The sequence below is a fragment of the Zalophus californianus genome, chromosome 11 (genome assembly GCF_009762305.2).
Source record: "Zalophus californianus isolate mZalCal1 chromosome 11, mZalCal1.pri.v2, whole genome shotgun sequence".
Classification (NCBI taxonomy): Eukaryota; Metazoa; Chordata; class Mammalia; order Carnivora; family Otariidae; genus Zalophus; species Zalophus californianus.
Window position 1 is genome coordinate 54,110,211 of NC_045605.1, and position 13,464 is coordinate 54,123,674.

At 39.5% G+C, this 13,464-nt stretch overlaps 1 protein-coding gene across 2 annotated transcripts in view; it reads right to left on the bottom strand.

The window, feature by feature from the left end:
• The window catches only part of USP35 (ubiquitin specific peptidase 35), a 51,418-nt gene that overhangs the window by 22,585 nt on the left and 15,369 nt on the right, over positions 1 to 13,464 (bottom strand). For both annotated transcript variants that reach the window (XR_003517246.2, XM_027577818.2), the window contains exon 7: positions 12,013 to 12,206. Coding sequence is in view for 1 of the 2 variants with exons in the window: in XM_027577818.2 (XP_027433619.2) it covers positions 12,013 to 12,206 (194 nt within the window). In the remaining variant the exon portion in view is untranslated. The remainder of the gene's footprint in view (positions 1 to 12,012; positions 12,207 to 13,464) is intronic.

Here is a 13,464-nt window from a genome sequence, read left to right on the forward strand (position 1 = left end):
CCAAAACAGGTGTGAGGGAACTGTAAAGGAGCAGAGTTTTGTATGTTATTGAAATTAAGCTGCTATGAATTAAAATTGTAATGTTCTAAATTTAGAATGTTAAATGTAATCCCCATGGTAACAACAAAGAAAACAACTATACGATATACATGCAAGGAAATTAAGAATGTAAACATTTTACTATGAGAAATCAACTGGACAGAGAAGACAACAGCAACGCAGGATATCAGGGACAAAAAAGTTACAGGGTATGTAAAAGCCAAATAGCACAGTAACAGAAGTCCCTCCTGATCGATAAGTACTGTAAAAACAAACAGATCAAACTCTGCAATCAAAAAATAAAGATTGGCAGGATGGATAAAAATACACAATCCAATTCTAGGCTGTCTGTAAGGGACTGAGTTGCAATCCAAAGATACAAACAGGTGGAGAGTGAAGGGTTGGAAAAGAATATTCCACACAAATGAAAACCAGAACAGGGCAGAGGCGGCTGTACTAATATCAGACACAATAGACTTTAAAATCAAAAAAGCTTACAAGAGACAAAAAAGGCATTATATAGTGATAAAAAGCTCAATACAGCAAAAAGATAACAATTATAAACATTTCCGCACCAAATGGCAGGCCATCAAAATACACGATACAAAAACTGAGAGAATTTAGAGGGAGAAATACACATTTCTACATTAATGGTTGGAGACCTCAATGCCCCATCTGCAATCACAGATAGAACAACCAGAAAGAAGGAAAGGAAACAGAGGACTTGACACAATAATCACCTAGATCTAACAGACAGGGACAGAACACTCCACCCAAAGCAGAATACACATTCTTCTCAAGTGCACGTGAGACATTTGCCAGAAAGACTATAATGAGGCCACAAACTAAGCCTCAGATTTTAAAAGATAAGTATCAAAAGTATCTTGTCTGACCACACCTGGATGAACAGAATTCAGTAACATAAAGAAAACTAGAAAATTCACAAAATTGTGAAGATTAAACAGTTTTTTTTTGTTGTTTCTTTTTTTTTTAGAGGTGGGAGGAAAGAGTGACAGAGGGGTGGGGAGGGGCAGAGGAAGAGGGAGAATCTGAAACAGGCACCATGCTCAGGAGAAGCCTACTACTCGGGGCTCAATTTCACAACCCTAACATCATGACCTGAGCCAAAATCAGGAGCTGGACGCTTAAACAACCGTGCCACCCAGGCACCCCTAAACGACACACTTTTTAACAACCAAAGATCAAAGAAGAAATCACAAGGAAAATAAGAAACTACTTAAATACGAATGAAAACAAAAACACAACATACGAAAGCTTATGGGATACAGCAAAAGTAGTGATAAGGGGAAACACAGCTACAAATGCTCACACTAAAAAACAAGAAAGATCTCAAATCGACAACTTATATTCACAACTTAAAGAAATAGAAAAAAAAGAACAAACTAAACCCAAAGCTAGAAGAAGGAAATAAAGGATTAGAACAGAGAAAATTAAAACAGAGAACAGAAAAATAGGGGGGAAAAAATAAGCCAAAAGTTGGTTCTTCAAAAAGAGCAACAAAATTAATTAACCAATGTTTATGGGATGCCTGTGTGGCTCAGTCGCTTAAACATCTGCCTTAGCTCAGGTCATGATCCTAGGGTCCTGGGATCGAGTCCTCATCGAGGTCCTTGCTCAGCGGGGAGCCTGCCACTCCTTCTGCTTGTGTACTCTCTCTCTCTTTGACAAATAAATAAAATCTTTAAAAAAAGTAACAAATGTTTAGCTAGATGGACTAAGAAAAAAAGACTCAATTACTAAAATCAGAAATTAACATGGGGACATCAGTATCAATTCCATAGAAATAAAAAGAATAAAGAGTAGTATGAATAGTAGTCTGACTAGACCTAAACTAGTAAGAAGGCTGAATCAGTGATCAAAAATCTCCCAACAAAGAAAAATCCTGGACCTCAGGGCTCTCAAGTGAATTTACCAATCTTTAAAGAACTAATACCAATCTTTTCCAAACTTTTCAAAAAAAAACTGAAAAGCAAGGAACACTTCCTACTTATTCTATGAGGTCAGCATAACTCTGACACCAAAGCCAAAGACACACTACAAGAAAACTACAGACTGATCTCCTTTATGAATGCTGATGCAAAAATCCTCCACAAAATATAAGCAAACAGAATTCAGCAGCACATTAAGAGCAGTATACACCAGGGCACCTGGCTGGCTCAGTTGGAAGAACATGCTATTCTTGATCCTGGGGTTGTGAGTTTGAGCCCCATGCTGGGTGTAGAGATTACTTAAAATAAACAAACCTTAAAAATCAAAAAAATGGTGAAACGTACTATTAAAAAACAAATAAAATCAGCAATAAAAGCAGTATATATACCATGACCAAGTAGCATTTATTCCTGGAAAGCAAGGATGGTTCAACATACAAAAAAAAAAATGTAATATGTATATATACATCACCAAAATAAAGGAAAGAACCACATGATCACTTCAACTGATATAGAAAAAGCAACTGACAAAAGTCAACACACTTTTATGATAAAAACACCCTACACACAATAGAAATTGTGGAAATTACCTCCACATAATAAAAACCATATATTAAAAATCCATAGCAAACATAATACTCAGTGGTGAAAGTCTAAAAGCTGTTCCTCAAGATCAGGAACAATGCAAGGATGCCTAATTTCACCCCTTCTAATCAACACAGGACTAGAAGGTCTAGCCAGAGCAATTAGGCAAAAACTAAATAAACAGAAGTAAAATGATCTGTCTGCAAAAAATATAATCTTGTATGTAGAAAATCCTAAAGACCACATAAAAGGTGTTAGAACTAACAATTCAGCAAAGTAGCAGGATACAAAGTCAACACACAAGAACCAGCTACATTTTTATACCCCAACAATGAACAATCCAAAAAGAAAATTCCAAAACAATTTCAATTACAATAGCATTAAAAAGAGGGAAAAGACTGCACACGAAAACTACAAACATTGCTTTAAGAATTAGAAGCATAAATAAATGGAAACACATTCCATGTTCATGGATTAGAAGAGTTAATATTGTCAAAATGTCCTTATTTCCCATTATGGATCTATCAAGTCAATGCAATCCCTATGAAAATCCAATGACGTTTTTTGCAGGAACAGAAAAAAAATTCTAAAATCCATATGGAATCCCAAAGGATCACAAATAATGAAGAACAATCTGGAAAAAGATGAACAAAACTGGAAGACTCCTACTTTCTGATGTTAAAACCTACTACACAAAGCGACAGTCATCAAAACAATGTGGTACTGGCATAAAGACAGACACAGAGATCAGTGGAATGGAATACAGAGCCCAGAAATAAACCCTCACGAACATGGTCAAGCATTTTTTGACAAGGTGCCGAGATCATTCAATGGGGGAAAGGACAGGCTTTTCAAGAAATGGTGCTGGGCAAACAATGTCCATAAGCAGAAGAATAAAGTTGGACCCTTACCTAATACCACATATAAAACTCAGAATGGATCAAGGGCCTAAATTTACAATCCAAAACAACAAAACATGGCACAAAAGCTTCACATTGGATTGGGGAATGATCTAAGAGAAGACACCAAAGGCACAGACAACAACAAAATTACACAAACTGGACCTCATGAAAGTTTAAAAATTTATACATGAAGACACCATTCAGGGTTTCACTTCAAGATGGAAGGATGCTGGATTCAACTCCTCTCACAGAACACTAAACATACAGCTATCTATGGAACATTTTCCTTTGAAAGAAATCTAAGAACTAGCTGAGCAACTCCTACACATCAGGCAAATGAGAAAAAACACACTGAAATGGGTAGGAGAGGTGGAGACACAATTTCACCAGAAACCCCACCCCCAGCATGGTTACCCACAATCGGGAGGGAAATCACAACTGCCAGCTTCTCCCTGAGGAGGGAAGGGTATGAATCCCACTTCTGGCACCCTAACTTTTAAGACTTAAGGGATAGGCCCCAAAGTATCTACCTTTGAAAGTCAACAGGGCTAGTGCCCACAAGACCAATACTATAGAACTGAGAAACAGTACTTAAACTGCTTGCATGGACCCACCATGGAGCCAGGACAGAGGCAGCTGAGTGAATCACGCCCAGTCTTTCTGTGAAAAAGGTTCATTTGTCTGTCTTAAAAGTTCAGCCTGAGGTGTGTGCTTCTAATTTAACATATATCTAGGGCCAACTGAAATACTTTCCAAAGATTGCAGAGGCTAACAGGTGTCATCTTTGCACTCTCCCTCTGCCTCACGCCAGGTTGCCAGTGTCTCCCAGAACGGAGCTTATGAACACGTCTGCAGCCCTGGTTTTTGCAGTTGCCACCCAGGGAACACCCTTTGAATGTCTGGCTCTGGTGGCCAGTGAAGATTACACTTTCAGATCACATAGCACTGTAAACAAACGGGAAACAGCTGGGTTACCGTACCAGAGAACAGCAGAGAGGCAGTAGACAGAAATGCACAGTCTTTCCAAGAAAGAGGACTATTAGGTTATCTTCAAAGATGCAAATGCCCATCTCCCAGTCTTCCCCTGAAAGCTGTTTATTTGCATACTTCAAAAAAAGCTGCTACCTGAGGTTCTGGTTTCCAGTAAGCCTTGCATCTAAGCTGCTGCCTGAGATCCTCCCCTTTAGGACACTGACAGGTCTTGGGCATAGTCTGAACTACTGAGAGCCACTAAGAACAAAATAGGCTGCTTAGACAATCACAATGGTTTGAGAGACAGCCAAAAGCAAGGGCAAGGATGAACACAAAGGTTCATCTATCTACATAACACCACTCCTCCAAGACAGGGAGAGGTAGTTGTTTTACCTAATGCATGCAAACCAACAAAGATGGTCAAGGATGAAGAGGAAACAGAGAACTATATTCCAAATGAAACAACAAGATAAAACTTCAAACAAAACGGAGACAAGTGATTTACCAGACAGAGTTCAAAACAACAAGCATAAAGATGCTCACCAAGGCAAGGAGAACAGTGCATGAACAAAGCGACAACGTGAACAAAGACAAAGAAAATATAAGTACCAAGCAGAAATCACAAAATTGAAGAACACAGTAAGTGTAGTGAAAAACACAACAGAAGGATCAGACAGCAGATTAGACCAAGCAGAAGAAATCACTAGCAAACTCGAAGACAGGGCAGTGGAATTCATCCAATCAGAGCAGTTAAAAAAGAATGAAAAAGAGTGAAGATAGCATAAAGGAGTAATGGGGACAAAATTAAGCAGACCAATATTCACAATATAAAGTGACCCAGAAGGAGAAGAGAGAGAAAGAGACATAAAACGTATTTGATGAGGGGCACCTGGGTGGCTCAGTCAGTTAAGCGTCTGCCTTCGGCTCAGGTCATGATCTCAGGGTCCTGGGATCGACCCCGCATCAGGCTCCCTGTTCAGTGGGGAGTCTGCTTCTCCCTCTCCCTCTGCGTCCAGTCCCCCTGCTTGTGCACTCACGCACACACTCTCTCACTGACAAATAAATAAATCTTTTAGAAAAAGAGAAAAACCCTCAAAAAAAAACTTATTTTATGAAATAATAGCTGAAAACTTCCTTAATCTGGGGAAGGAAACGGACCTCCAGATCTGGGAGCTGAGAATGTTCTAAATAAGATGAATTCAGAGACCCACACTAACACTCTGTAATTAAGTTGCCAAAAGTTAAAAACAAAAAGAGAACCTTAAGAGTGGCTAGAAGAAAACACCTCGTTACATACAAAGGAACCCTCATAAGTATATCAGCACATTTTCTGCAAAAATTTTGCAGACTAGAAGGGACTCATATGGCTGAAAGGAAACTTCCAACCAAGAATACCCAGTAACATGTTAGAACAGATTAACATAACAGTCATATACAGAACATTCTAGCAAAAAGCAACAGAATACATATTATACTCAAGCTCACAAGTCACAAGTCTTAATAAACTTAAGAAGACTAAAATCATATCAAGCATCTTTTCTGACCACAACGGTATGAAACCAGCAATGACCTACAAGAAAAAAAACCAGAAAATTCACAAATATGTGGTGACTAAACAACATACTACTGAACAACCAATCAAAGAAATCAAAAAATACCCTGAGACAAATGAAAATGTAAATATAGCATACTAAATGTTACAGGATGCAGGAAAAGCAATTCTAAAAGGGAAAATCATAGTGATAAATGCTTACATTAAGACATGAGAACGATCTCAAATAAATTAACTTTATATCTCAAGGAACTAGAAAAGAACTAAGCCCAAAAATAGAAAGGAAATAAAGATCAGAACAAAAATAAATGAAATGAAGACTAAAAATACAATAGCAACAATCAATAAAACTAAGCTTTTTTTTTTAAGAAAAACAAAATAGACAAACCCTTTGCTACACTCACCAAGAAAAAATGAGGAAGGACACAAGTAAAATCAGAAGTGAAAGAGACGTTACAACTGATACCACACAAGTATAAAGGATCATAAGATACTACTATGAACAATTATACTCCAACAAATTGGATAACCTGGAAGAAATGGAGAAATTCTTAGAAACATACAAACTGTCAAGAGTGAATCATAAAGAAGTAGAAAATCTGAACAGACTGATTACTAGTAAGGAGAGTGATTCAGTAATTAAAAATCTCCCAACAAACAAAAGAACAGGACCAGACGGCTTCACTGGTGAATTCCTCCCAACATTCAAAGAAGAATTAATACCAAGCCTTCTCAAACTCACCCAAAAAACAGAAGGAATACTCCAAACTCATTTTATAAGGCCAGCATTACCCTAATACCAAAATCACACAATGACAAGAAAATTGCAGGCCAATATCCCTGATGAACACAGACACAAAGATCCTCAACAAAATACTAACAAACCAAATTCAACAATACACAAAAAGACTCATACAACATGATCAAGTAGGATTTATTGGAGGGATGCAAAGATGGTTCAACATCCACAAAGCAATCAATGTAGTACATTACATTAACAAAATGAAGGATAAAAATCGTATGATCGTCTCAATAAATTCATGGAACTCTATCCATTTATGTTTAATAAAAACTCTCAAAAATAGTAGGTATAGAAGAAACATACCTCAACATAATAAAGGCCATCTATGACAAGCCCAGAGCTAACAACACATTCAGTGGTGAAAACCTGAAAGCTTTTCCCCTAAGATCAGGAACAAGATAAGGATGTCCATTCTCATCACTTTTATTCAACAGAGTATTGGAAGTCCTAGCTAGTAATTAGGCAAGAAAAAGAAAAGGCATCATAATTGGAAGGTAAGAAATAAAACTGTCCCTATTTGTAGATGACATGATATTACATATAAAAAAAAACCCTAGACTCCACCAAAAAATCCTTAGAATAAACGAATTCAGTAATGTTGCAGGATACAAAAATCTGTTGCATTTCAATACAGGATAACAAACCGTAAGAAAGATAAATTTAAAAATCCCATTTACAATTGCATCAAATTTAACCAAGAAGGTGAAAGACCTGTACAGTACTCCCCACTTACCTGCAGGAGATATGTTCCAAGAGTCCCAAAGGCTGCTTGAAACTATAACTGGTACCAATCCTATACACAGACACAGACACACACACACACACACACACACACACAGTTCTTTCCTATACATACCTATGATAAAGTTTATTTTATAAATTTATTTATTTCATAAATAAGGCACTGTAAGACATTAGCAACAATTAACTAATAATAAAATATAACAACATACTATAATAGAGGTAATGTGAACATGGTCTCTCTCTCAAAATATTTTATTGTATTGTATTCACCCTTCTTCTCGTTATGATGTGAGATGATAAAATGCCTATGTGATGAGATGAAGCAAACTGAATGAGGTAGTCATTGTGATGTACAGTTAGGCCACTACCCTGGTCTTCCGACAACATGTCAGAAAGAGAATCATTGATAAAAGAAATTAAAGAAGATGCAAATAAATGGAAAGGTATTCTGTGTTCATGGATTGGAAGAATTAATACTGTTAAAATGTCCATACTTCCCAAAACAATCTAAAATTCAATGCAATCCTTATCTAATTGACAATAGCATTTTTTCACTGAAATAAAACAAAGTACCCTAAAATTTGTAATGGAGCTACAAAAGACCTCAAACAGCCAAAGCAATTTAAAAAAAAAAAAAAGCTGGAGGCATCACAATTCTGGATTTCAAACTACATTACAAAACTATAGTAGTCAGGGGCGCCTGGGTGGCTCAGTCATTAAGCATCTGCCTTCGGCTCAGGTCATGATCCCAGTGTCCTGGGATCAAGCCCCACATCGGGCTCCCTGCTCCACGGGAAGCCTGCTTCTCCCTCTCCCACTCCCCCTGCTTGTGTTCCCTCTCTTGCTGTGTCTCCCTCTGTCAAATAAATAAAATCTTAAAAAAAAAAAAAACTATAGTAGTCAAAAACAATATGGTACTGGCATAAAAAAATAGATTGATGCAACACAAGAGAGGGCTCCAAAATAAACCCGTGCTTACATGGTCAATTAATATACAAAAAAGGAGCCCAGAATACACAGTGGGGAAAGGACAGTCTCTTCAATAAATGATGTTGGGAAAACTGGAGAGCCACATGCAAAGGAATGAAACTGCACTTTCTTACACCATACCAAAAAACCAACTCAAAATGGATTAAAGACTTGAACATAAGACCTGAAACCATACAATTCCCATAAGAAAACATAGTCTGTAAGCTCCTTGACATCATCTTGACAATGATTTTTTGGATCTGACACTAAAAATAACGATGACAAAAGAAAAATAAACAAGTGGGACTACATCAAATTGAAAGCTCCTGCACATCAAAGGAAACCATCAACAAAATGATCACATGACATCCTACGAAAATGAGAGAAAATATTTGCAAATCATCTTTCTGATAAGGGGTTAATAATATCCAAAATATATAAAGAACTCACACAACTCAACAGGAAAAAAGCAATCCTACTAAAAAACAGGCAGAGGATCTCAACAGACCATTTTTCTAAAGAAGATGGCCAACAGGTACATGAAAAGTTGCTCAACATCACTATCATTAGGGAAATCAAATCCACAATAAGATATCACCTGACACCTGTTAGAATGGCTATCTCAGAGACAAGAAATAACAAGTGTTGGCAAGGATGTGGAACAAAAGGGAATGTACATTGGTATAACTTGATGGGAATGTAAACTGGTATAACTACGCTAGAAAACAGTATGGAGGTTCTTCAAAAAATTAAAAATAGAGAATTACTTTATGATCCAGCATTTCCACTTTAGAGGGTTTATCCAAAGAAAACAAAAACACTAACTTGAAAAGATATATGCAACACCATGTTCAGTGCAGCATTATTTACAATAGCCAAGATATGGAAACAACCTAAGTGTCCACTGACAAATGAATGGCTAAAAAAAATATATATTCCTTATATACATAATGCAATATTATTCAGCCATGAGAATGAAGGAAATCCTGCAGTTTGTCACAGTTGGATGTACCTAGAAGGCATTATGCAAAATAAGTCAGACAGAAAAACACAAATACTTTGTCTCTCACTTATACGTGGAATCTAACAAAACAGAACAAAACGATAGATACAGGTAATGGACTGGTGGTTGCAGGGGTGGCAGGGGGCGAAACAGGTGAAGATGGTCAAGGTAAAGAGGTACATACTTCCAGTTATATAACAAGTTCTGGGATGTAATGTATAGCACATGATTGCAGTTAATAATACCATATTGTATACCAAAGTTGCTAAGAGAGTAAATCTTAAAAGTCCTCACCACAAGAAGAAAAATTTTAACTGTGTGTGGTGATGGATGTTAACAAGACTTATTGTGGTGATCATTTCATGATATATACATATATCAGATATGTTGTACACCCAGAATTAATATAATGTTAAACAGACCTCAATAAAATAAATAAATGCAACCTCTTAACAACAAAAAATTAAAAAGACTATCCAGAACAAAAAGGCAACCCACAGTATGGAAGAAATATTTGCAAATCATGTATCTGAGATCAATATATCCAGAATATATAGAGAACCCCTACCTAAAATTCAACCAAAAAAAACCCAAACAACCTAATTCAAAATGGGCAAAGGACTTAAGTAGACACGTCTCCAAAGAAGATATACAAATGGCCAAGGAGTACATGAAAAGATGCTCAACATCACTAAACATTAGAAAAATGCAAACCAAAATTACAATGGGATACCACCTCACACCCACAGGGATGGCTTCTATCAATAAAACAAAGGGGCACCTCGGTGGCTCAGTCAGTTAAGCGACTGCTTCTTGATTTTGGCTCAGGTCATGATCTCAGAGTCCCACCTTGGGCTCTGCACTGGGCGTGGAGCCTGCTTAAGATTCTCTCTCTGCCCCTCCCTTTGCTCTCTTAAAAATAAAAAAAAAAAAAAAAGGGACAACTGGGTGGCTCAGTTGTTAAGCATCTGCCTTTGGCTCAGGTCATGATCCCAGGGTCCTGGGATCGAGCCCCGCGTCGGGCTCCCTGCTCCGCAGGAAGCCTGCTTCTCCCTCTCCCACTCCCCCTGCTTGTGTTCCTTCTCTTGCTTTGTCTTTGTCAAATAAATAAATAAAATCTTAAAAAAAAAAAGGAAGAAAGAAAAGAAAAAATAAAAATGTTGGCAAGGATGTGGAGAAACTAGAACCCAAGTGCACTGCTGGTGAGACTGTAAAGTGGTGTAGCCACTGTGGAAAACATGGAGGTTCCTCAAAAAGTTAATCATAGAACTAACCTACGACCCAGCAATTCCACTTCTGGATATATACCCAAAAGAACAGAAAGCAGGATCTCAGAGAGCTTTTTGAACACCCATGTTCATCGCAGCAGTATTTACAATAGCCAAAATGTAAAAGCAACATTTGGGTTGCCAGTATAATGAGGTTGCCAGAGCCTGGGGGAAGGGAGAATGGGAATATGAGAAGTTATAGTTTAGGAAGTGTAGAATTTCAGATTTACAAGATGAAAAGAGTTACATGGTGGAAATGGTTACACAACAATGTGAATGTATTTAATACCACTGAACTGTACAAGTAAAATGGTTAATATGGGGGGCGCCTGGGTGGTTCAGTCGTTAAGCGTTTGCCTTCGGCTCAGGTCATGATCCCAGGGTCCTGGGATCGAGTCCCGCATCGGGCTCCCTGCTCCGTGGGAAGCCTGCTTCTCCCTCTCCCACTCCCCCTGCTTGTGTTTCTCACTGTGTCTCTCTCTGTCAAATAAACAAAATCTTTAAATAAATAAATAAATAAAATGGTTAATATGGTAAATTTTATGTTTTTTTTTTTAAGATTTTTTATTTGACAGAGAGAGCACACAAGCAGGGGGGAGTGGCAGGCAGAGGGAGAGGGAGAAGCAGGCTCCCCACCGAGCAGGGAGCCCGATGTGGAGCTCAATCCCAGGACCCCGGGATCATGACCCGAGCCAAAGGCAGACGCTTAACCGTCTGAGCCATCCAGGCGCCACACACACAAAAACGGGGGGAAAAAAGATGTCTACTTCTGTGACTGAAACCCTGAGTGATTTTTAATCAAGCCTGAAGTTAGATAGGTAGTCATTGCCAATAAAGATTTTGTTTTAATAAGGAGGCAGGGAATGCCTAATACCAGGGTGAGTGGAAAACACAATCCATCCCCTTGGACTCCAGGGATAAAAATCAGTGGTGCTGACCAACCCAGAGCAGACCCCCTTCCCACTATAGCCCAGTCCTTGAAGTCGCATCTCAAGTTCCCATCCAGTCTTGACCTACTGCCTTGTCAGTGGCCTGGAGCCCTCAGGGACCTCTCACCTGTCCCTTCATGTACCCACAAACCTCAGGGAATTATGCCATCAATGCAAAGGAGGACCCGCCCTCTCCAACCCCCCACTACCCTCTCCAACCCCTCATCCCCACCCCATACACCAGGGAGCCCAAAGGACAGAAGGAGGAGCAGACGGGAAATTCAAAAGCAGCACCTACTCAGAAGCCATGAATAAGGCCTGAAGGATGCTGTTCACGTAGCATGTGTTGCCCAGATTGATTAAACCAATCTTGCCCGTGTCTGACTTGGCCATGAGCCGGGGGTAGAAACCAGCCAGCTCACTCTTCTGCGAGGTCCAGGCATCCTGCCCCAGCAGCTGCTTGATGCGGTCCTCATTGGGAACATGGAGGTCCTGAGGAGGGAACAAGGCAGCAGGATGGTGGGGACCATGGTCAGCTCTAAAAATATCACTTCCTCTGGGAAGCCTTCTTGGACTACAGCCTACCCCACCCCCACCCAAGCACACTGTCCCACAAACGTCCCAGATATATGTGTTAACAGCCTTCTGATTCCAAACTTATTCTAGGTTCTCCTTTTGACACTTGGGCCCTCTATATCACCTTTCATGTCACAACTGCCTTAGGAAGGTATAAAATGTCCATTTCATAGATGAAAAAACTGAGACTCAAAGAAATGAATTTTCCAGGGACATACAGACAATAAATGAAAAATCCGTATATTCTTAGGGGAGCCCAGGGTATGACAGGCTCTAAGCAATGACAACACAGGCCTACCAGCCAGATCCAACAATGTCAAGATCTCAGGCCTCGTCCTGACCCTTGTCCTAACTAACTGCCTGGCAACGGTCAGTGAGCCTCTCTGACTCCATTTCCTCATTTGTCAAGTGAGGCTACTCCTACTTTGTATCAGTTTGGCACTCCATATTTTCACAGTGCTTGCGCACAATAACGCTCCCACTTGCCCTCCTCCTTCAGGTCTGCCATCAGGTTTAATTAGCCACCAGCCCCCAGCACGATCCCACAGACAGGATGGTGGGAGGGTCCGGGGGTCCTGAGGTATGGGTCCTTGGTCAAGGGCTCAGGGATTAGCATGCTTTCTTTCTCATTCTCCTTTTCCTTTAGATTTTATTTTTATTTATTTGACAGAGAGAGAGAGAGCAGGAACACAGGCAGGGGGAGAAGGAGGGGGAGAAGCAGGCTTCCCACGGAGCAGGGATCCCGATGCGGGGCTCCATCCCAGGACCCTGGGATCACGACCTGAGCCGAAGGCAGACGCTTAATGACTGAGCCACCCAGGGGCCCTCTCGTTCTCCTTTTTTACATTAAAACAGATGCACCTAAAAGAACATTACCCAGCATGGGTTCTACTCTATTTTAATGAAAAACACCTAAGCATAATAGTTAGTTAATAGATACAAGCAACATTCCTCTAAGCCCTACCGTTTCCAGATCCTGAGCACAGACCCTAGACTTGTCCAAGCCTCCAGAGTTTCAAACCATGTTAGCACTGAAGGCCCTGGTCTCCCCAGCATACCATCTGGCCATCGCAGAAGGTCCAGCTCAAGCAGTGGCTTAACACTTCTGCTCACTCATTTCCCAGGAACATTTATCAGATCAGTCACCTCACAGATGATAAAAAACAGAGGAGCT